Consider the following 27074-nt stretch of genomic DNA (forward strand, 5'->3'; position numbering starts at 1 on the left):
ACCTACTTATAGCATTCAACGGGAATAACGTGACAAACCCGCGCGACATTTCCCTTTAATTAAACTTTAGTATGTGACGGTTCTGTAGAATTGTAATAGCTAAAAGTAGACAAAATATCGATTTAATCTTCAGAGTTGTGCAATTAAGGAAATGAAGACACAGATTGATGCGTTAGATGTGTTAAAGACTTGGCAATATGTGTAACAAGTTCTCCTAACAATGTAGCTGTATTTATGTTTCAGACAGTAACTATGCATTAAATGATGCCAAGTCAATATTGGATTTAACATATAGTGTGAGTACTTATAGAAGCAACGTTTCCACGTACATGCAAAGCAGTAAGAATGACAACAATCAGCAATCAGACTGACAGAAATAGAACATCTGATTCTTTGCATCTGAATTTTTTGATCATTTCCTTTTGGGTTAATGTACGCATTTCACTAATGTAAGCTTTGCATGATATATTAACTTCCAGAACCTGGCACATCAGTAATGTTTCACGTCATCTTATGATCAGGCTGGCAATCATCTATGTGAATCTACGAGTTTATAAAGTACGAAGCATGAGGCATAAATCGAGAGGAAAACCCAATCAACTGAAATAATGTAATTTGGCCCTAGGCAATACGAACGGATGATGACATGTTGTATTCGTTGTGTACACAAAGAAATATTGCTTACGGAGAAACGAGAAGATGAATAATGACAGGCTTCCGGGGAAAGCACAACGTTTGTAAAGTTAAAAAGTCGCCTATTGTTACAAGAGGAAGTTTGGCCAGACTTTAAGGCGACATTTTGACTTGCAGCAATGAACGAATGTGACTATCGGCAAGCTTCACCAAGAAAATATCTAATATCAAATGACTCTAGGGATTAAAAACATGACTTCGACATGTTATATTTTCTGTTTGTTTCTTTTTTATTAGCTTCGCAGGAAATTTTATACTTCGATAAATGTTAAGGAAATGTGCATTTTGAAACCCATTCTACTTAATCACGTTGATTTAAGCAATATTGTACCTGCTAGGTATATGTGTCATGGATAACAGAACAGAACTTTCTGATATTCGTAGCTTTCCACAAGATTATGTCAGATGATTAAGATTTGATGAGTGACGCAAAGTTACTGTGAACTCTCAGCTGTCCTGAATTAATAACAATGTTTGCAATTTACGAATATTATTCCTCTGAGATGAGTCATTAAGGTTTATCACTAGTGTCAAGTATTGACTAATTACAAGACAGCTTGGAGAACTGTGGCTCGATCAAACTGTTTAGCTACTTTCTGTATTTGTCAATATTATTTGCATTGAATTAAGGCATTAACACTCCAGTTTATACATTTATGATGTTGATGATTTCATCATCCAACCATTTGAGCATTGTATAACGTATGGATTCACGTTAGATGGGAGGAAGCGTAAGGAGACAGCTAGGCCAAGACAAGGAGCTTCGATCTGCTCCATAGCTACTTCTAAAATGGTTGCAAGTTAACCATTCACATTGTAACAATATATAGTCTGCACTATTCCCCTAAAGTTCAAGTATCTCGGTACGAGATGTAAAAGTGTAATGAGATATGTGTAGAGAATCTATGTTAACATAAGAGGTGGACGTGAGGCAGTGATCAGTAGTAAACATAACGTCGATTACCATTGTTACATAATCCGATGTAAATCCGATGTAACAAATAATTGGAAGTGCACAAATTTCATACTCTATAGACGTTAAGAAAATGTGCATTTTGATCGTCTTTCTTCTTAATCAAGTTGTTTCAAGTAAGACTTGTGTCTGCTAGGTAGATGTATCGATGAGAAAAACTATAATTTAACTGGAGATTTGTCAATTTCGAATAGTTCGTTCACATCAAACAGTAACTAAAATAATTGCAAATGCACAATCTTAACTTTTTTGACATTACCACTAACGTAATCGTCTTATTTCAGACTGAAATTGATATTACATTAGATCGAACTCATTGTAGCCAATCTTGTATTATTAGATAAACCCGTCATAATTAGTTGCTTTATTTGAGTTAACTCGCACCTAATGCAGATATAACACAGTTTTATTTCGTTTTGATTCGATTTATAATTATACTGCTGAAATTAAATAATTGTACATTAAATTCCTTAATCAGTTTTTTCTGCCGCACAGTATTGTGACTTAAGTCGTGAACTGGAACTTTTTGAAGCTTTAATAACTGACGCCCGCTAAGAAAAATGATGTAGAAATGAAGGGAAATGTTTGACATATTTCCTGAATACATGAGAATTGCAATCTTATTAAGACTAGTGTAACCTGCTACCTGTATGTTGACCTGATGATTGCTTTCAACATTTATCAACGGGGGAAGTCATTGTAATTATGGTTTTTATTATTCACTAGTCCTACTTTTGAACGTTTGATACATTTTCCTAAAAATCAATTCTATCCTTGAAAAAGATGAATGACGTACGAGACATCCATATCTATAGACCATTAATGATGGTATGTAACTCACGAATTATTTATAGAAGTAATACGTAAAGAATTACCTATAGGTTTACAAATGGGTGACATTTCATTTTCGCTATAATGATAATAATACTAGCTAGTATACTCTAAGGTGCCTGGCATGTTGGTTTGTACGAGTCGTAACACTTTTGACATCTATTCCATTTGTATGTAACGTGTTTCTATTTTGTGGTAGTAACGATACCCATTAGAGCTAACCTTCAATATACTTTGCTCTTTCGTAACTCCTCAGTACAGTGCTCAATATCTTACATGTATATCCTTTGTAAGAGCTATCGGTAGTGGTATGTATATTTACCTACGCGAAGGAAGGCAGTGATCTCCAAACATAAGAAAGGTTAGTCTTGTCAAATACGTTGGTGGTACTTTGTCATACGTGAATGGTTTATTCAAATAAATTGTTGGTTCTCCTGCTATTTGAACAACAAAACCAGGAGAAAAAAGTTTTGTAAGATCAAATTTAATTGATACAGAAAACAGAATGGATTCTCATTTTAACTCTTTGCATATGAGAGAAAAAGAGAGCATGTAGTGATGGATGTGATTCTCGTTATTATAGAACAAGTGTTTCGACAACTTTATGAATTATTGGAAACCCTATCACAGTTAAACATTTACCTTTCCTCAATGAGTTTGAGATATGGGTTCATTTTTATCCTCTTTATTCCGTTTGTGAATAGAAGTGTCATGTTCCGTAATTTTTATTTATTTTCCACTCGACTTTATAGTAGCTATGGCTCATATATAAACCAACAAAATCACTTACTCAGCTGACAATACAGGACAGGTTCTAACATCAATAAACTATATTCAGGTTTGTTAAGTAATCAAGTCAATTATCATGGTGAATTCTAGAAAGATAGGGATACCCATCACGTCAGCTTTAACTGAACATAATAAAAGATAGATGAAATCAGTTAATCAAACATTTATTACATAATTTAATTGATTTAATTCTATTTTTTTTCTAAATCGCCTTTTTTATTTATTAATATTCAAAAGCGCTATACATACAATAGATTTAAAAGCATGGTAAAACAATCAGACAAATAGAGCTAAAAACAACAAACTGGTTACATAATTATAAAAAGGCTAAAATGACAACTTAGTAAAATATTTGATATTCATGAATATTCCTTTAAGAATGGTTAGTCAAGATGACAAAGAGAACACAAGGTCCAATTACTGAATTGTTTCTAGATGAACGATCTGATAATTAACTAGGACATTGCTGATGAATGTGTCGAGCTACGTCTTGTCTATTCTCCGTTGCCACTTTCCATCAAAAGTTAATTAACGAGTTCAATTAAAAAAAACACATTAAAACTTCTTTTATTGGTTTTATTATTAAAAAGGGGCAATGTGAATAGTTAAAGGGAAACGTTTATAAATGTCGGCTTGGTTGTCAAGCTTATGCAATGAAAGTAATTTACATGATTGTCCTTTGACGCTCTCTATAATGCATGATAAAACGTAGTCTCTAGTCATTAATTATCATTAACTACTTTGACTGCACTCTTCGTGTTGCAAGCTATGAATTTAAAGAGTACAATCGTGGCTACAAGGACATTTTTAATTCGTGGGTGATTTTAAAATGCCTAAGAGACGTACAATTTTTGTAATTTAATTTACTAGTATATCCAGCAAATAGTTAGCAAAATGATACTATGTACCGCCATGTTCACTTAAAATTCCACCTTTTTACAATCGAAATGGCAGTACAGAAACGTAGAACTGTGTACACAGCAGGCCAACAATTTTGCAAAGGAAACAATTCATGTCGCTGATGCTTAGAAAACGTTCTTTCTTGTTATTCTTAGTAAAGTTTGACATCAAGCTAAAACACCCAGTTGTATATACAATATAATAATCAAAGCAGATATTATATCACAATTTGCATTTTGATTTCATTGCATTCTAATTGTAACTCTTTGCATTCTATATCAAAGAATTATAAATAAGATGCACGAGTCATTTCTGTACTGAAGCGTGCTTGTTTTGTTATTAAAAGTTTTATGAGTCATATTTGATTGCCCAGTAGTTTGGCGTCACTGAGTCGTACATTGGTATTTGCGGTAATCTTATGCCTGTAGTGATATCGACGGGTATAAGTACGTTTCGCAAACCCTGAAATGTGAACAGTTCGCGATCCGTTCTCCTACTGTAAATACCACGTAATTATTATGTCCAGCGGATAAAACATATCTTAAGGTGTTATCTGTAGTTCTTTACAAAGATGGAAATAATGAAACAACTCACGGCATCCTCTATCTTATCATGGTAAATCGTATCTGCTCATAGCAGTGGCAGTATTAAAGTGTTGTAAAGTTGCTGTAGTTGCTAAGCAACGGGAATGAATTGTAAAACAAGACAGATGCAACAACAGTGCAAACAATGGGTTGCTATGCAACATGGATACATTCAAAGTAGAGAGATACAAATCACGTTTCATTCAGATGGAATCTAAGGGGATGTTGTATGAACAAAAACACATTATATCAATCTTAAGAAAACTAGCTGACTTGAAACTGAATCCACTAATGTTTTAGCGCCAGTAGCCGGGGATATGATGGGATTGAATTTCCTTACTGAGAAAATGATTTATTTGTTTTTGTATGTTTGTATAAATCTGTAGGGCCTTGTTTGAAGCTACTGTTTTCTATGTATCTAATAGAGCACCTGGAAGATATTTTGATGAGAATGACATATCGATGGCTAGAAAAGGACTCTTTTCTTGGTTAAACATTGTCCAAACGTAAAGTTATACTATGCCCAAGAGAACGTGGCCATTCGGTATTATTTATCAAATGGCGCCGTCAGGCCAAAGTCCCTATGTCTAGTTCTCTACCAGTTGAAAAAATCACTCTTATGAAAACTACGATGGATGTTGTTAGTATCCAACAGCTCAGGTGGCCTTGTAATATTCACAGACTAGTTCAAACAAGCAACTTTCTGCGCACTATTATGACGTGATTATGTCTAATAATCGCCGTAATACAGTTTCCTACCCCGGGCTATTGACTGATACGTGTGCCCGTGTATTTTGTCGTCAATATTAATGACAACAGGTATCATTAGCAATCATTTTCTTTAACGAAATATGAATACAATTAGGTCTCAACATGTTCATTATTTCAAATACCATTAGCGTATTTTGATCTTATCCGCGAGATACATTTTGTAGTTAGCCTAATGCCAGCCATTTTACGTCATTGCTCTCTATATTAAGGGGAACTTTTGAGGTTTTATTAGTCGTATGTATGGCATTCATTCAAGTAGCATAAGGGGGCAGGGCTTTAAAGAACTATATATTTGCTCAAACCAGCTTCAATATATTATTACAACGCCCACATCATGTGCAAAAAGATAGTAAAATAAAGCAGAATATATAAATTTGAAACCGGGCTGTTTGGATGACATTTTCTTATGTAACTCATTATACTGCTTTCGAGGGTTGTTTCTGCGTGCTACAAAACATTTTAAAGAAATGTTTGTACAAATAATATCAACTAAGGTATTCGAGATTGGTCCTTTTTTGTACACCCTAGCGGCAAATTGAATGTATATACGTGTCCAAAATGCCAAGTTATATTTCCATTTGAATGAAAACACATTCTGTGGGATTTTTATTAAAAAACCTTTCCTTGCTGCCAGGTAAATTCCCCTCGCTTTTCCCGGCCTACAGCTAAATTTATGGTGATAGCACTGTAGCCGGAAATCCCCATTATGAGAATAAACTTTTTCATAAAATCATTGACATTTTAGGAGGCAGATTTTTTTTATCTCTGATCTTTATCAAATGAACTATTTGAGATTTGGTGAATGTCATATTCAGACAGTTTGGCTCTAAAAGACTACACGACTAAGGCAAAACATTGATGACGAGAATGTTTGGTGAGAGGTAGTGTTTTGTTATACCAACAGGTATTCAACAGCTTGTCACAAATTTCACCTCGTACCTTGTACAACTAGACTGCCTACTTTGTACATACCAGCACGATTACTCAACATTTAAGTAAGGGATATTATAGTTTCAATCTGTGGCGCCATGCCCGGTTTTACAGTCTGATGCAACACTGATATTATTTTAACTCCTTTTTTAATTTTTTTTTTTTAAATTGATAGTCAAGCGTTAAGTGTTCTAATAGCTTTCTTCAGTTATAGGACATGTTTATTTCATATTGATAAAACCAAAATGTGATTAGTTACAAAGTAATTACTTTCAACATGTTTCAGCAAGTAAAATATTGCTCTGTGTTTGAGTGACTAAATTGTGCTATTGCGGCAAAATAGATAAGAGTTCTGTAACCTTTTGCAGATAACTAACCTTCGTCTTTGCATCCTCGACCCCCTGCAGTCTCTGTCAAAAGGTTCCACACTGTCTTGTCTAGGGCTCTCTGACAAAACATAGGATCAACACCTTTTAAGAAAAGACTATTACCAACAAGGCCTGTAATAATGTTGATATTAAGAGGCTGATTGTATTTTTGTTTTGCTTGAAATACTGTCACTATGATATAAACATACTAAATCGAGTAAAAAAGGATGTGCATTACCAAACGGACTCGATTTACTAGATACATGACAATATGATATGATAATGATATTGTTATAGTATGTTATGATGTGCTGTACTGTGATATGATGTAATGTGATGTGAGGTGACGTGATGACATGAGATGATATGATATGAGATGAAATGACATGATATGACGTGATTTATGATATGTCAAATGATTTGATTTGATATGATATATGATATATGATATGATATGATATGATATGATATGATATGATATGATATGATATGATATGATATGATATGGCCCATGGTGTGATGTAATTTGATATGGTGTGATATGAGATATGATATGATATGATATGATATGATACAGAATAGTATGATATAGTGATATGGTATATGGTATGATATGATAGATGATATGGTGTGATATGGTGCGATAGGGTAAGACACGGTTTATGATCGGATATGGTGGGATTTTATATGATCTGGTGCGATACGATATGATTTTCACAATTTCACGCCATAACACAACAAGGCACGACACAGCACGACAACATATGACATGACATGGTAAGTGATATATCCAGACAGAATGTAATAGGATTGTTATAGTATCAATATGGATGTCTGTGTCTTCCGATAAGAAGGTTATCAACTCTACTCATGTCAGGCGGAATAAAAAGGTGCCGGATTGTCAGGCAAAACACTCATATTATACTCTACAAATATATACTGTATTATTATGTAAATTACCATAGCAATTGCACATTAACTGTACTGTAACGTAATGTAACGAAATGTAATGTAATGTAATGTAACGTAACGTAATGTAATGCAGTGCACTGTACTGTACTGTACTGTAATGTAATGTAATGTAATGTAATGTAATGTAATGTAATACTGTAACAGTACAATGCAATAAAAACAACAAAATAATCCAGTAGTTATTTATCTAATGATATTTGCTTAATAATATCTTCTTATATATGAGTACCTTTTAATACCTAGGCATGAAATTATGGTTTACTTCTCCATGCAATATTTTGTGTATAGCACGATAGATAGACGCTGTCTCAATGATTTCTGGAAATGGTAAATAATTGATAATTCAATTAAGTGAAGCCAAGCCTCTAGACATGCCACGTGATGTAGTCTTCAAATTAGTAAGAATTCATTGATTCGTATTCGCTAAAGTGGACGTGATTATTAACCAGTGGCGCCTAGTATCAAGTAATTTTTCATAATATGCACGATTATTGAGCAAACATATTATGCACGATCACTGAGCTAAACATTTATCTCATTGGACGTAGATACCAAATATAACCATTTAGTTTTAAAATCTTTACTGTTACCTTATGCCTAACAGTTTTCAATTTGTGTGCAGTACGTGTAGTAGGACCTTTGACACACGTGTAAAGGATAATAAGATTACGAGACCGTTGCATGTAATGAGGAAAACTCAATATATTTCGAGTACTTGTGTCTCATACGCATGACTGTATATTCATTTAAATTCATCAACATTATGCACCCTACTCGTGTTTATGCCGTTACTCAATGTTCCTGTATCAAAGACAACAAAAATCAACTTTGGAATTTTACATTTCTCATCACCGCCACTATATACTAATATACTATCCCCATTTATAGGGCCCATGTACTTATATTTTCAACATGCACTCGTTTGTTATGTTCCATAACATCGTCTTCATATTTTCAATTACAAAGGAAAAAAGGTTTTCTCTAAATTGTCAGTAATGAGAATTTAAACTTTTATTATGCGTTTACATAAAAGCCACAAGGAAAACAATATGGTCCTGCACCTAATCACATTTCAATATTTTAATATCTTATAGTGAGGAACAAGTAAGTAAATGTGGCAGAAAGCAATATTAAAAATCTTCTCTTCTACTATATTGTAACCTCATATGAATCTGAACTGCGTTGGGTGTTACTTTCTGTTCTGGAAAGATTTAAACAAGAAATTTGCATATCCACATACATGTATTTGTTTGCAAGATACGTCGGATATACTTTTATAGTCAGTACAATAGACTAATGGTTCTGGAATATTTGGAATGGAAACGTCTATTTGTTTGGTGATCCTCATTTCTCTCTTTAATAGAACGATATCTGTTCTTAATAAAATTCCACATTCTTCGAATTTCTATCAACACACTTTTCCTGAAAAGTAGACAAATTGACTGAACATGACAAGATTTTACGCAGCTACAAATAAAAAATCGTGTGAAAGGATATTGAGATACAGATTGACCGTTTCATTTCCACATCCTTTGATGTACATTCCATCCTACAACGAGGTCAAACCTAATTTCCAAGGCCCGACTTTAGTCCAGACTTACAAACCTGACAACGTTCATATGAATTGATTACCGTAAAAATGTCTCTGACTTTTCACTTTCAATTCAATTTGAATGATTCATGAATAACATATGAGGAAACATGTACATTGTCTATTTATCATAGTACACTCACTCTACTTTTCCAATTTCAAGATGACATTTTATACACTTTAAACGTGAAACAGTGCAGATTGAATAAGATATTCAATAATCCTACTGTAATGATATTTTTGATCTCACAGTTTCTTTTTTCTTGATATTATATACCACTAGAGGAATACATTAATATATGTAATAAATATCTGAGGCCGAATCATGTAGTAAATCACTTATTTCTTCTCTCTAAAAAATAATAACTTATATATCATATTTCCTGACCTCTGGATCAAGGTATATCTAAACCAAAATTGAATCTTCTTATAATATATTATCACAAGACGTATGAAGCTATAAAGGATAACCTGCAGCTATTATGTGTATTTCAACAGTCATGATTAAAGAGACTTCGTCCGTAACCTTTAGTTGGCTTTGTAAGTATATCAAGTAATGATTCGCATAACAAATCCCAATTTTCAGCTTCTTTGACATCATTATGATTACTTTACATTACCACACTCCTTTTATTTCTCTTACATCCATTTGATCAAGTACTTGTATTAGTTTCCAGTGAATAATAGAAGTACAGGGGTGTCTATTTGGAGTGCGTTATAATATAGAGTGAAAGCAACACACACTTGGTTGATTCTTATTCAGCTTCATCGTGACCATGAGGCTAATCACCAAACTGTTCCATAGTGTGAACAGCGCAGATTTGCCTTTTCAAGAGCAAGTTATGGCATTATAAGCTCCTTTGTACACATCAATCATATGGACTTACATAGGATTACCTCACAACGTTTTAAATGTGCATCAGATTTCATCAAACATTTAATTTTATGTCCAATTTTTCAAATCTAGGCTGTCTCTCTGTTAATTATGTAAGCGGTCTGGTAAATTATAATTAAAAACTTATTGAATACATTTCATTATTACTTTAACAAATTGTGCATTTCCATTTTAGTTGATGTCGATGTCAATTTTATACGGCTAATAAAGCCATACATCGAGAAGAAGTGTCCTTTTTATTTGTATAATTGTATTACCCTACGTTAACCCCACTATATACACGGTTTCTGTCATTTATCAACCAAAGTATACTTTATTTAAGAACTAGGTATTTACATATAACGATTAGAAAAGTACATTAAATTGAATTTCAGACTAAGCTCAATGCGTTGTCCATAGCATTGCTCGTTCTTGATAACCCCACTGTAAGTACACACGTTTTATTTTCATGGAAAATGTTAGTTCTATGAATAAAGCCTTTATCAAATGCAACGACAATTTCTAAATCTACAATGTGAGTTGAGATCTGGCCCCTTTAAGGTTCACAAATTTAATAGATATTATCTTGTGTTTTATGAGCTTATTGCCTCTGTGAATACATGTAGGAGCTTTCAACAGGCATTACCAATAATAAAAATGATCCCTTTCGATAAAAACCAATCAGCTCTTCTAAGTCTAGTTCAAGATTACACATAGATGTATACAACATACTAGTGACAAATGCCACAATATAAGCTTATAAAACCTTAAATGAATACGCGTAGATTAAGAAACATCTGCTCCATCATTTGAAGAGAAAATAACCTCTTTAACCATGTTATTAGAAGTTATTATATCAGGCATGATTCATCTTTGTCACTTTGATCTCACCGTCGTTAGATGCAAAACCAACATGCCCACTGAATGCACAAGTATACATTTAAATGAATAATGATTTCAAATTTGAATAAATATTTGGCGCAATATTTTGCAAGCATAATCAACCTGAGCAGTTTGCCGCGTTGTTGTTATTGTCTTTGTTGTTGTTGTTGTTGTTGTTGTTGTTGTTGTTGTTGTTGTTATTGAGGCAGATGATGATTATTTATGGTCAATTAGATATTGTTTTATAAACAGAGTTCTTTTACAATACCTTTCTAAAATCTAATTTACAATTTCATTGTCTCGTGGCAGGTACAGGTGGTACCATTTGTTTTATGTAAATGTTAATTTTCACGGTAGATATTTGAACACATAAAATTACAATTGGTTATTATACATCATGTATGTAATGGCACCGAATTATCGGAGTTCAGAGAGAAAATTGGTGATATGTTGCTCTAAAGAATATTTACAATCGATTATGACACTCTGTTAACAAATTATAATAAATGCATTAGGCTTTTTGTTCTAATGACATTGTTATGTTGGGAAATCAGGAACAAATTGGTAATATTCTTAATAAAGGTGTGATGACAGTTGGTGACAGATTGGAAAAAAACATGTACTAAACATAATGGTAACAATTATGCAAACGTCTAATTTAAATACATATTACAATCTATTAGTTCCAACAATTCATGAAAAAGAAGCGAGTTCTGCAGTAAGCGAATTTTTCAATAAATTCCCGTCAATTTTGTAACATTCATACTTATATTTATATGTGTAAATCTTGCACGATCTAAGGCAATCACTGAACGTTATATGAACATGATGTAATAACATACAATGTCTCCTCTATGTATGTATGTATGTATGTATGTATGTATGTATGCATGCATGCATGCATGCATGCATGTATGTATGTATGTATGTATGTATGTATGTATGTATGTGTGTATGTGTGTATGTATGTATGTATGTATGTACGTACGTACGTACGTACGTGTGTATGTATGTATGTATGTATGTATGTATGTATGTATGTATGTATGTATGTAAACAATTAAGAAGATAAGACATGAATACTTGGACATTTTATTTAGTTTACAGTCGCAGGTACTTAAATTTGACAATCATTCTCTATTTCAGTACATTTTTTCATTTGCATTGGAACAAGTTAGAATATAATGTCATAGGGTTATTTCGAATGGAAATCATTTTGTTGCACGTCGACCAAGAGTCAAATTGACACTAACAAGTTGTAACGCAGTCCACAAATTACTTCGAAAGATTTTGATTTACGGTATGCCCCCAGAGGATTTGGCATCAGTTGCATGTGGAGAAGCAATATAACCTCTAAATGTATATCATATCGTGTAGAGAAAATACTTCAAAAAAGTAGACGTGGTCACATCGTTAACCAGGTTACGCATAAGTTAATGCGACCGGTTAAGCAGTGTATCAAGGGATACACGAAGATATGGATCAGTTATTGCATTACCGCTTCCCAACACGGTCGATTTTGCCAGAAAACAAGCAGCCGTCTACTCCACGCCGACCTAATGATATCGTTGATAGGATTTGATGAAATGAGTTTTGAAATCAGCCATTCGCATGGAACTATCAGAGCTACGTGAACTGAATTTGTCTTTCAATTTACCTTCCACCTTCTTCGTAAGATCACCTGCATCCACAACCTATGATTCAATAATATTCAATTCTGTTTGCCCCTCGCCTGGCTTGTAAGTCTCATACATGTTCAAAGCAATTAAGTTATTGACAATGATGATTTGGCCTTTGTTACGAAAACGTACACTAGCTAAGCAAATAAATCAAAATTCAATATAATTAGAAGAACTGTGAATCAATGACTGGACAGAACCATAGCTCCATTTCTGTCTGTGCGACACACGGCGTGCAAGAGATTGTCGTGGGAAATGAAACATGTATAGTAGTACTTTATATATTGGTTTATAGCTAAATATATTGCTTGATTTACGTCCACCTGGTAATGTCACACATCTATATTAACTCGACTCTTCAATCTATGTTATTGCAAAATTACAAAAAGACCACATATGTGTTATGTTTGTTATTATTAAATCTTATAAAATGCTAAAATCGTGTCATAACACACCACATAATTGATTATGGCTTTAAAACTCAGATTAATGATTTCTAACACTGCCAGAAAAAACCTCTTAAAAAATACGTGTTTAATCGTATAAAAGCGACAGCAGCTGCCAAACTATTCGTTGTGAATAACTACAATTTACTTGAGTTTTACCCACATTGCAGTAAACAAAAAAATCAATAAAACTAGAAAACATACGTGTGTAATAACTGTATATTGGCGATGGTGTTAATCAGATATATTAAACTCAAACAACTCCCCTTTGAAATGTCTGACCTGAGATACGTGAACCCTAAACAAGATTATACCGTGATTAAACTATGATTACTTTATGCAATTATGATAATTAGCAATCAAACGTGACAAAATAACAGGATTACAACACCTTCTCAACGGCAAAGTAGTTTGTTTAACATTCAATTTTACAAAGGCTTTGCATGAATGCTCACTATTACGCCCAGACCTATCGATACACACAAGGCTGCTGATAAAATTTATTTGAGTACAGCACTCGCACCATGTATATACACAGTTCTCGTCGTGTCGATGATCAACAGCCAACGACAGTTATCGTAGTAAGATCGTATGTTTGATACTACACTGGCACGTTAAATAACCATTCAAATATTACCTAAAGACCATTAGTTACAACCTAATTTTCACTAGAAGGCCTCACTTGATGAACCAATGTCGTATGTATACTATATATGTGTTAGAAGCGTGACAAGAAGAGACGGTAATTGTGTTCGTGTAAAAGATACATGCACTTGGCCTTGGCCCTCTTATTAAAATAATAAATCTCTGTGGAGATTTAAGGTCATCTTCAGACGGGGCGACCATACAAAAAAGCAACGTGAAAAGTTCCTCTATGAAATCAACATGAGAACATTGACACACATCTGTTTCAACTAATGTCAATGTATTTTCTCATAGTAATTGTTTCTTTGTTTGTTTGTATTGATTGTGTGTCATCGAATGAGGACAAATCAAGGCAAGTGACACTTGTAAAGAATCTGTAGATTGTTCATCCTTGTTTTGATAAAAAAAGATGAAGAATTAGGACGAAAGATGGTTTCATTAATCAGGTTCAACTCAGCAGGACGGGGGTTAATACCCGAGTAGGTGTCACAATGTACTATACGAAACAGCTGACATCTTTGATATAATTATGTATTTTACACAAGATTAACCACTAAAAAATATTTTGCATAACTGTTTGCAAGTGAACGGTATAAAACCCCTAAAACATCTATATTCATCATTGCAAGGAACTAGAATTCGTCACAATGAAACTGGTTAAAACGCCACTGAACTTTAACTACATGGTACATGTATACGTAGATAGCCCAGGTGTTAAACTTTAACCGTAGCACGGTATAGGTGTATTGCCCAAACTGTGATAGACTTTAGCTACGGTACGGTATACGAATATAGCCAAACTGTATGCTTTAATCCTATGGTATCATCTATGTATGGCACACATTTAAAAGTGTGCATAATTACTAGTAAGTGATATACATTTGATTAATGTCTCCGATGGACCTGACAATAACATGTATTTCAGTAAGATAAGGCCGTGGCCTTGATGTAAGTTTAACAAAAATGGAATATACCTTTGGATTTCGCTATTTTGTTTACCATAGAACTTTTAGTATCATATGTTGCTGCAACTTTAATTTTTTTCTCGGTAACATGCTCTTTCACTGAAAAGGGGATCAGAGCAAGAAGATACTCAACACATATTCTGCAAATCGTTTAAACGATTTCAATAAATATAAGTTCAGACACGTGAGTGGTTAAAGCTGTTTGCGATGACGTGATATAAATGCGTTACATCTGAAGGTGTATAGATTCGGTAATAAGTTGTTCCCTTGTTATATATATCCTAAGTGGATCTGTTAGCCATTAGTAGTTTCCAGTAACACCAAGGGGTCCATTACCACTGAAACTTCGTTACTGGACACAACAGCACAAGGACCTCAAAGAGCTATACATAGCATAACCAACTAATTATAACAGTTAAATGTTCGGATCTCTACTCTCACCCAGCATGTGAGTGGCAGCAACTCAAAACAGAGGTGTATCGGCGAGGGTGAGATATGCTTGGTACACAATTAGTTCAGATGGTCAAATTGCTGTAAAAAAAACCAGTTTGCATGACTCAATACAGGGCGCCTTTTACATCGTCGTCTCTCATATTTGCATCAAAGTTGAAATGGGACAAAGGCGAGACTGATTTTATCTTGGTTACATTTCTCTTATGCTTTTGGGACACAGAAAAGCCATTTTCATCAACGCTGCGTTGTGTGACCTTTCTAAAATTAGTTAGATGGTTAAAACAGTCGTTACTTCGATACTTGATCAACAAACATAGGAAAATGTGTGGCTTCCTACAAACTCACACTATGGTCCCAAGATACATTCGATTTTATCTAGTAACTATGATAAATAGAAATGGCGAGTGTCGATTGTTCTCATGTGGATACGTCAAAAGCGCTGTTTCTTCCAGCAAGATCATGACATCAGATTCCTAACGCAGTGTTAGTGTAATTCCATTAACAATCTGTGTTAAAAATACTACTGAACGTTGCATTCTCAACGATGAACGATAATACGAAACCCACACACCGCAGGGCTAACTGCACGATTTTCCTCACTTAATTGAAGGGAACATTCGTGAAATTCTATATACCTAGATATTGTATATCTATCGTAAAATTGGGTTGGGTTAAATATACCCTTGTTCGCTATGACGTCTGAAACAATATATCGTTTTCAGGCCAGACCGCTAAAATTGCTAGTTGAGCCGCAAAAATCTACAACTGTATCTATGAAACATTTTATTTCTTAATGACCAAATACCTTAGTAAAAAAAATAGATTTAGAACTATTAGGAGGAGAGAGATGGGTTTATCCTGTGCATCGTTATTCATTTCTATATACATATTAGCTTACTTCAATGAAGTGTTCTTTTAAATTGTCAATGGAAGAAATATTGTTGACGTTAATCACGGACGTCAGTAATTGCAAAAAAAAAACATTGTTAGCCACAGTATACTCCTCGACAAGTGTACATACGTTGCCTGGAAGCCGACTCTTAAGATAGTAATACGTTGAGTTTGACAATCTTCGAAATTTTGAATGAAATGTATGTAGTAATGAAAAACACGGCACATTTTCTATAGTTCATCGGCGTCACTACGGAGTTGTGATGAGGTACAGGTAAACACATGTATGCACCGATGCATCTTCACACTTCATTGATAAACAAAACATTTTTTTTCAGCAAAACCACTTAAATAACGAATCTCAATAAGAATAACTACTACTATTAATAACACAATTGGCCAGAGACAATTTTGAATAGAGCAAGGTAGTTATCGATCATTTAAACGTGCAGACGATGAAATGAAGTCAGGCGTAAAGCAATTAATTGACTTTGCAGGAATGCATTCGCGTAGGATGTGTAATTAGTGGTCTGACCACACGACATTACAATTGTTCCTCTGAGCGTTGTTTAGTAGTAAAATCTAGGAAAGCATATATCTTCGACTGTGTGTCCATAGTTAACAACTTAGGATTCTGAGATAAGAAGGCTACTGTCTACTCTTGACATGTTTCAATTCCCTATAGGTTTGTTATTGGGATGTTGGCATTTCGAGTGGTCAAGATATTTTATGGTTGTCTGTCTCATCAAAATGTTAACATTTTAAAACAAAGCACGCTTTTCAATACAATTCCCAACGTACATATCAATTTATTCTAAGTAAAGGTTTTTCTATTATCACTAACGAGTAAGAAAGCACTATAGTAAACTAGCAAAGTCTAGCATAATGTTGGTAAGGGAATTATAAAACAGATGTTTATGTGAGATATCCTTCTCATTAAGAAACTGAAATATTTTAGTATATTAGGGAATACATCCCATGTAGTGTTACCATGATAATAATTTAAGAGTTTTAGTCAATGATGCAGCTATATCTAGGTTAGGTGGTTGGTCAGTCGCTTTAGCAAAGTACAAATTAATTATATGAAATTGAGCTTTGTATACTCAAATCTATTAAATTTCCCAACTTAACTTTATAAGAAAAAACTAACTTCACAAAGTCAAGTACTCACTTGTTTGCCATGCCCAGTTTCTTATAACCTAACGGTCTTGTACATTCTACAGCCAACGAGTCAGTTAATGGACGTAGTTCCCAGCGAGGTTTTTTATGTTCATATACATGTAGATTTGAAGTCGACTTATCGTGTTCAATGAGGAGTAAAAACTGTTATTACACCCCCACTTACATATGTTACAACGTGGCCTTCCAATAAACTATTTCTTTTTCCCATTCCTTTATGCTCAGTTCATTTCATAACCGTCTTTTCTCACCAATACGCAATGACCACTGCTCCCGCTGTTACACAGTGATGGCCAAGGCTCTATATCACCACCAAGTTGCCGTAATAATTGGAGAGTTGATTTACAACTGAATGGTAGGAATTGCACCCCTCCGAGACAACACCCCCACCCGATCACGATTGAAAAAAGAATTGCCACCTTATTGAAAATTGTATGTTTTTTCACACAGAGATTCGTTAGCTACGCCTGTGATATCGCTGTTAGTGAAAGAGACGATAGAAAGGAATGACTATTGGACTTTAAAACATTCATTATGTTGAGATCATCCACCGATATCTCAGTGTGAACCATACGATATGATTCATTTGAAGTGAATGATGGATGCATATTCTGGAGCGTAATTGATCTCTTCCACTTGCACAAAACGTAATTAAGCTTCTTCTTCCGTAGACGTTCATAGGCCTGGTTATTTCTAAGATGATGTCGATGCAAACATCTTCGTCACATCACAACCAAATTATGTCTTTATTTGTATTCAAGTAATTGCATGCAATTGCAATACAACGGTTATCAGTGTTTCAATATCGGTTTTGTTATCAGTACTCAATTGATGATGCCATAAAAATCATGTTTTGTCTCATATTGGTAATGTGCGTGCTGTATGCAAGGAAAGAGACAGGGACATTTTGTATGGTTATTGATGCTCTAACGTCATGTGATGAGAAAAAATTACAACACTGTGAGGGTAAACCGTTGTATATTGGCGTATGAATACACTTTGCAAGTTGTCTCTTTTATTCGCCTTCCCACGTTCAATCTGTCACGAATGCATCAGTGTCGCAATACCGGCTGGCGTCGATTTTGCGGAATATGTAACATATGCATGCTGTGGCAACTTTGCAGTAGCAATAGAAAGATGATACTTTAAGCTTCGTCACACCCGTTCGTGTCTTGTCTTTATCTATGTTGTATCAATCTATAGTCAATGTGACTAAAGCTCTTTACTCCTGTCTTTAAGCATGGCAAACTTCTCGTAGGAGATTGAATTAAATAGCGCCATTGCAAACTTTCCTACCGTTAAGAAACACATTAAACGCAATTCGTCTACGAACAGACACGAAACACCACTTGATTGGAAATAACTTCAGGAACAATGATTAAAATAAATGTAATATCTGTCTTAAATGACAGCTACTACACTGAAAAATGCCACAGGCGATCTTTATCGGAACAATGATCAAAATAGAAAACGTCTTACGTATTCCGTTCAGTCAGATCGATTTATTTTTACACTATAGACTTCTCTGAAAAGTAATTATGATTATCATTGTATCTAGATAGGCGAGTTCTGTTATGTAATGTATTCTCTCTGTGTCTATCGACATCACTAATAGGCATCCATCTATCACTTCTCACTAAATGACCCGCTTAGACGGTTCAATGTATTGACAGCATTGACAAACTACATCCCGTAAGACATGAACAGTTATGCTGCAATTTGCCATCAAGGGCACTCCAAGTGGATGTGGTGACGTCATGAGTTGTCGATGACCTCGACCTGGGTATACACGTGCTCTTTAGGTCATTCTCATTATTATTCACCTAACGAACGTCGACAGATTTCCTTCCAGTAGACTCGACGTAGTATATTGAAGTCGTCAAATCATCAACCTAGATCATTTTCTAACTTTCTTACAATTGAAACTTGGATTTACTGTCAAGTCTTCGAAATCGTCATTCAGTGTCTTGGCGGCAGTCTTTTGTATGCGACCCATCGGGTAGCCATAAAGTTGTAACAATAAGGAAGATTTGTACGGGAAGATGGGTATATGGAAAGGTGAACAAAATGCTTTATTTAAAAAAAAATAACTTAAGGGAGCCTTCAGTATTTACAGGGGGGGGGGGGCGGAGGACTCGGAGGGGTGGGTCACATTTTACAAACCTGTTCTTAGGAGAGGGTCATATTTTGCATGACAATATTTGGGGGAGGGTCACATTTTACAATCCGTAGTTTTGTGACCAATTGAATATTCAATTATTGCCAATTTGTTTTGTGTGTTTTGAGATGTAAACGTGAGATGAGCACTCAACGAGTACTTTACATGCACAAATACAAAAATAAAAATACACATATTGTAAGAAATTGTTTAATAAAATGATGCATTGTGTTGAGTGTACCATCTCACCTTATCACTCACACTGTCCGTGAATGTTGTTGTTAAAATATGATGGTGATGGTAGCAGTGATGATGATGATGATAACAATGCTGACGATGATGATGATGATGATGATGATGATGATGATGATGATGATGATGATGACGATGATGATGATGATTTAGTTTTGAATGTCATAGAGAAGACGGACAGTGATACATGTACTGACTCAAGTAGTACCAGTGAGTCAGATTAGCGTGACACTGATAATGTCAATACTGAAGGTAATATTGCTTTCTAATACAGAGTCAAAATCATTTAATTTGTATGTATACATATAATAGGAATATTGATTAACGTTCAGTATATGCAAATGTCATGGGGTGGGTCATGTTTTACAAAATGGGACAAAGGGGAGGGTCATTTTTTATGAATGGAGAATGGGGGGTCATGTTTTTCTTAACAGACCATGTGTGATTTCCTCCGCCCCCCTGTAAATACTGAAGGCTCCCTAACTAAAGATTGGTTTTGGAGACCTCGTTCATCACATTTAAAAATAGTGAAGATGAACCGAAACAGATGGTTTCATAATTTCAGGGGGAAAAACGACGGTCCTGGTCCAGGATTAATATCGATGGTAGTGTCGTATGTATATATGACGACGGTACACATGCTACGCTTTGTCATGTATCAGTAGTCACGTTTGGTACAAAGACAGCCAAAACATTTGACTGAGTTGTTGCAAACATGTGATGCCAATACCTTCCATCCTAAATACTACATACTCATTTTTATTTGCACATATTATGGGTTGCCATTTGGTGGGGTTTTATTTGCCTGTATTAGCTGTAAACAATTGTAGGGTAACAGGATTGGGTCACCACCTGCGTAAATATTGTGTTAAACCTTTCATTGTTCAGAAGATTTATATCATTCAATATGTTGGGAGTTCAGAGCACGCGATTGACAAGAATATTACAGATATGATATTATATAGCATCAATTATCCTAAACTACAATATTTATATTTTCATCCGTTTTTCTGAAAGGCAAAGCTGGTCTTTGGCAAGATATCTAATTTCAAAGGCGTCACAAACGTGAAGTGACCTCCGAATCGACTAGCTTTGTCTTGTTAACCGCCAGGCTTAAAGCACAGACTGGTATCATTGTAGTCATTTTCACCGTGTGTTCTATACCCTCTACTATCTAGTAGGGTGCACTGGATGAATAAATCACACAATTACATCAAAACATGGCATTCGGGTCAATAGTGATGGTCAGGTAATATCTCAAAATCAGATAACCTTTGATTTTGTTATTGATCACAAACAAGCTGTTTCACAGTGATGTTGTCTATTACGTCATCACAATAACCTTTAGTCTATACAGCAATGTCCACAGTGCATTATGGGTAATCGACAGATTTTGATAATTTCCCGAATTCACAACAGTCGCTCGTATTTATGATCGGAAATATTCTACGATAAATAGAATTTGAGAGAGAATGATTGTTTAGCCGGATGGAATGTTTCAATAGAGTCATATGGTGATATTTGGACACTACGACGGTAGTAACGATTTCACATAAAATATTCAATATAAAACCTTGTCATATTAACATCAGTCTTAATCATATCGTTGTAACATCAATTGTTCTGGTGTGTTTACGTTATTGTACAATACTTTACAACATATAGACGTGTCTACTTTTAACTGCATTGCTATCACAAATTTTTAAATGGTACGAAATTTTACATGTACCAGTTGCATCTCACCCAATTAGCAATAATACTATCATATACAAGCAGTCACCCATTAATCTTGGATTAACACCCCAATACACATCTACACAAGATACTGAAACATTGTCAGCGTTGCTATGGCAATCCAATCTCTAGACTAGCTACATCGATGGCGAATGATACTAGCCAATGAAGCGATAATTCTTTACCAACATACATCATCTACGTAATTATACCCAGTCACAATTTGTATACTGAATGACAATTGTTCGAAGGCGGCAAAAGTAGGACATTTTCGGGTTCTGCTCCGCATGGATAGCCTAGTCATAACCGTATAGAGTATTCATTTACTTTTTTGTTATTCGTGAACAAAAACAACATTTTCAGAGAAACGCTATGTTGCACGGTTATGGGGTCATACGTCTGTAACTGGTCTCTATGGAGAACGATTTTCAAGGCACGCACCTCTTTGCATTTTATTGCCATTGTAAACAATATCGCCATCTGTTTGTTCCTCTAGACTCAGGCAAGCTTTGATAAGGGAGTCGTCAGTATTTACAAGGGGCGGGGTGGATGAAATCACACATGGTCTGTAAAGAAACACTTGACCCTCCCCTCCATTCTCCATTCATAAAAAGTGACCCTCCCCTTTGTCCCATTTTGTAAAACATGACCCTCCCCATGACATTTGCACATACTGAACATTAATCAATATTCCCATTATATGTATACATACAAATTAAATAATTTTGACTGTATTAGAAAGCAATATTTAAAAAAACTGGCTAGTGACCTTTCTCTTATAATCATACACAATCTAGTTAGTGTCTAAAACGTGTTTTCAATGTTGTGTATACTCTGGTCACTTGTAACAGTTCCCTGATACCATTGTCATCACATCATCTTTACCTTCAGTACTGTCATTACGATATCAGTGTCACTCTAATCTGACCCAGTGGTACTACTTGAGTCAGTACATGTATCACTGTCCGTGTTCTCTATGACATTCAAAACTAAGTCATCATCATCATCATCATCATCATCATCATCATCATCATCACTGCTACCATCACCATCATATGTTTACAACAACATTCAAGGACAGTGTGAGTGATAAGGTGAGATGGTACACTCAACAAAATGCATCGTTTTATTAAACAATTTCTTACAATATGTGTATTTTTATTTTTGTATTTTGGCATGTAAAGTACTCGTTGAGTGCTCATCTCACGTTTACATCTCAAAACGCATGAAATAAATTGACAATAATTGAATATTCAATTTGGTCACAAAACTACGGATTGTAAAATAAATGTGACCCTCCCCCAAATATTGTCATGCAAAATATGACCCTCCCCTAAGAACAGGTTTGTAAAATGTGACCCACCTCCGATTCCTCCGGCCCTCCCCCCCTTGTAAATACTGAAGGCTCCCTAAATTTTGTCAATTTTTCGTTCAACACACGTATGTTCATAATCTTCTATAACATGAAAAAATGTAGATAAAAAAGAGTGAAATTATTTTGGTGGATAATAGAACATATGCATTTATCAGTCAAAACATATATCAGGGTTGCAGCATCAAATCAACATATTATTTAAATCATTACGTGCTGGAGAATCTCATAAATTTCATCGAACTGTATATAATATTTTTATGCATGTTTTCCAGTTTTACGCAGACCTAACTAAGCGAGTAAAAGGTCACAAACACCTATCTACGGTTCCACACTCAAAACAGCGTGTACTTGACAAGGGTTTAGAATGATAAATGAGAATTGTCGATAAGATTTGATGGGATGGTAAGAGTTATTTCGCACTGTGCTCTCCATTACCCAATCCAATATCTACCAGATTGGTATGCAAGCTAGTCTTGCTTCACATGGAGCAGGGCGGAGCTATCCCAGTGTGCTTTGCGTCCTGCGAATGACTGTCATGAGCCACACGTGTGCAACTCTCATTTGAGTGCTGACTTCGGATCGTTGCACGACAACTTCCAACCAGGAGTTATTGGATGAGTCTCTCACCGCCGGGCTAGTTTTAATGAGTGTTGAAAGTCATTAATGTAATGAGGAAGGATCAAATCCGAAAATGTCAGAAGTGACACGTCGACGAGACGAGTGACTCCAGCCTGTCAGTGGTAGACTTCGCTACGATCAGCGTACTTATATAAATGTGCGTTAGTAGGTTTTCAAACACTGAACAGCATACTCAAAGTGCACCACCGATTCAGGTGAGCTAAACAACGAGTTGGGTTGTGTTAACATGTTTACTTGGCTGAGTTCCACGAATGTCTCCCTTTCAACCATGTTACTATAGGTAAGAACACCTTAATAGCGAAACACCTTCAGATATACTTTAAACTCGGAGGCAAGGCACCATGGCGTTAAATAACACTTATTTGTTTGAGGACAACATTTCATCTAATGCAACACCGCCAAACAATACAACATCTCAATCGTCTGTTCGTCCTGAATGGATTCAGACGGTAGCATTACCAGCATTCTACGGACTGGTCTGTTTGACGGGAGTGATAGGCAACAGTCTTGCACTGTGCGTTTTCCTACGTTCTTCGAACGCGAAGAAAGTACCAAACGTGTACATACTAAATCTTGCCTCGGCCGATCTTTTCTTCATGTTCGGTATACCCTTTCTTACGTATCAATACGCCGCCGAGGAGTGGATTTTTGGAGAACTGATGTGTAAAATGGTGATGGCAATTGACGGGATGAACATGTATACTGGTATATTCACGCTAGCTGCTATGAGCGTCGATCGTTATTTGGCAATTGTGCACGCCGTTTGGTCAATGCGCCATCGAACACTGAACATTGCCAGAGCTGTATGTTTGTTTTTATGGCTCTTTTCAACAATATTAACGATACCGCTATGGATATGCTCACAGACGATAGAAGAAAAGGGTCAGGTAAAATGTGATGTTAAATGGCCTACCTATATACCTTTGGAAAAACTCTTCATTCTGTACAGCTTTGTATTCAGCTTTGTTCTGCCGTTGATCGTTATTTCAGCTTGTTATATTGGTATTATGACATCATTGGCGGCTGGTTCGAAGGCATCGAAGAAGCGCAGAAAATCGATTAAGTTAGGTAGAGTGGGTGTAATGGTTCTTTTAGCTGTTGCTCTCTTCGTCGTTTGTTGGTTGCCGTTTTGGACTGTGCAGTTAGCTATGCTTACCCTCAAAAGCAAACCGATGCCATCCTTTGTCATCGCATATTACACGAGTTTATGCCTAAGCTATGCAAACAGCTGCCTCAACCCAATTGTCTATACATTTTCGCGAAAGAACTTTCGACAGGATCTGACTAAAACGTTATGCGGGGCTCGCTTAGATTTCAAATCCAACGGAGATAGCAGCAGGAAGACAATGTTCACTCAAGATAGATTTGATCGCACAGTAGACAATTCTAACGACCTATAAGAACAGCAGTGACGATTTACTTATAAAACGGTGTCAGAGGTGTCCATTATCATCCATAGTACTTAGCATGAATGAGGACTGCGATTTCTGTCTCAAATATGACAATTTTCACGTACTTTTGGGTGAGTGCTGATTTAAGGGGCAAGACGATGAAGATGGGGATACGATCTCCTGAATATAACAAGGTATTATAAGTATCAGTGTATACATTCATAATATAGGTCATCATCTCATACTAAAATGACAGCCACAATATATATATTTGAAACATTTGGATGGCCACTACGAACGAAGTGATGATATTATAGTATCTTAGTGGAGGAATTGAAAAAGGGAGATGTGGTAGCTAAGCAACCGTATCATCATAATGAAAATAGAAACTGTGGTGAATAGAAACACAGCGGGGTGTTTTAAAGCGATACTTTTATGTATATCACCAACATACGGTGTTAAATATATGAAGTGCAGTGGCTAATAGCATGGTTCGATGAAGGTGTTAATTTGTTTGTAAAATGATAGCCATGCTCTGTATGTAACGTACGCTGGGGAAACAGGACACCAACTCAGCATACCGACAATTTTACATTGACAAAATGTAGAACTTAAAGCGAAACACAAATTCAAATCTGGTGCTTTTGTTATTTAGTGTATGAAGTTTTCACTTGTAAAACGTTATAAAAGTGGGCGAATATTATTTTAAAAAATTGCTGGACTGTCGTTTTAAGTCAAATCTTCTGTTCAACATTTTAAACATTACTTTCACAACCTGTATACTTTGTAGGCATATTATGCCATTAACACATTTGACGATATGTATATTAATATATCTATATATGTCTGCATTACTATGATAGTGTCGCGGTACTCTTTTATTTGTAAATTGTTGATTGTATGTAGTATATACGTGATGTTTCAACACATTTGAAGTTTGACAAACCAATGCCAAGAACATCATAATCAACACCATTAACTTCACCACCGTCATCTATTAGGTATTATCCCACGATATAAAAACATTATTGATTGTAATTTTATGTTATGTTAACATACACCAGGTAACATAGCGGGCAAATTTCCAGGCAAAGAATTGGCATCATCAGGGCAACATTCCATAAATGGCAACTATTTAGCTACCTGATCTAGGTACACCGACTTTCCATTCGTATTGACAATATGCTACTTTGACAATTCCTACAATAGGCAGCAATAGATTTATTCTTTTTCCTCTACATCGAAGTAGATTATTCTAAGGCACACTCGGCATATGATTCATTCATCGCACACCATCCATTACATCCTTATTAACCTCTTTAAATCACTTGCTTCATTTTAAATGGAAAGCAAAAATGTGATTCAAAATTAAACGCTATACATCCGTCCAGTTCACACCGCCCGTGAATAGCAACAAAGGTTGCCTATTCCAGTCTCATTCTTGTTATTTACATGGCAAATCCTCTCAGAACTATTTGACGCACGCGTAGAAGTATTTAAGCAATCGATTCAGGAAACAGCACAGGAAAAGCAGCGATGATGGAGGAAAACGGCTTGTTAAAACGTTAATTTGACGCTTAGATTCATCGAGTTATTGTTCCACCTCGGTTAAGTTGAGTCGCCTAGAAAAGGCTGAGCGTTTGTTTGCCTTTCAATATGGAGGTTTGTGAACATGTCCGATTACATACCTGTATGGGTGAGAAGTTTTAGTTCCAATTTCTAAAGCTATGTTCATTGAGCTTTTTACCTAATATTGTATTACTGCCTCGTGAAAAATATTTCGAGAGTTAGAAATATCGATTACACCCCCCTCCCCGCTGAAGGTCACCTCTGTATCATGAAAAGTACGAACGGATGACATTTTAATTGCCGTTCTATTAAAACATTAGACTGGGCATGAACACATAAAATTGCAGAGGATGTTAATGTTGACAAGAAATAGCAGATATCCCTGAAACAGGCACCTCGTTCAATAGATATTTACAGCTTCCGATGCCACATAGGAGTCATAAATACAAAATACAAATGGAAATAATTCATTTGGATTTCCCGATTGGCATTAATTTCATCCCTTGATAAATGAGGATAAATGCTTTCCCTATGTGATTC

At 35.3% G+C, this 27074-nt stretch overlaps 1 protein-coding gene across 1 annotated transcript; it reads left to right on the top strand.

Annotated features, from left to right (window-relative positions):
• Positions 1-23915: 23915 nt before the first annotated feature.
• On the top strand, positions 23916-24974 carry LOC144443735 (somatostatin receptor type 5-like). Its single transcript, XM_078133278.1, has one exon. It carries the CDS (start codon positions 23916-23918, stop codon positions 24972-24974), a length of 1059 nt encoding a protein of 352 aa, XP_077989404.1.
• Positions 24975-27074: the final 2100 nt, after the last annotated feature.

Source organism: Glandiceps talaboti, chromosome 12 (assembly GCF_964340395.1).
Source record: "Glandiceps talaboti chromosome 12, keGlaTala1.1, whole genome shotgun sequence".
In the NCBI taxonomy this organism is placed as follows: domain Eukaryota; kingdom Metazoa; phylum Hemichordata; class Enteropneusta; family Spengelidae; genus Glandiceps; species Glandiceps talaboti.

What these genes read in the sequence shown, in the direction of transcription:
- LOC144443735 (XM_078133278.1), top strand. Translation starts at nt 23,916, where the DNA reads ATGGCGTTAAATAACACTTATTTGTTTGAGGACAACATTTCATCTAAT.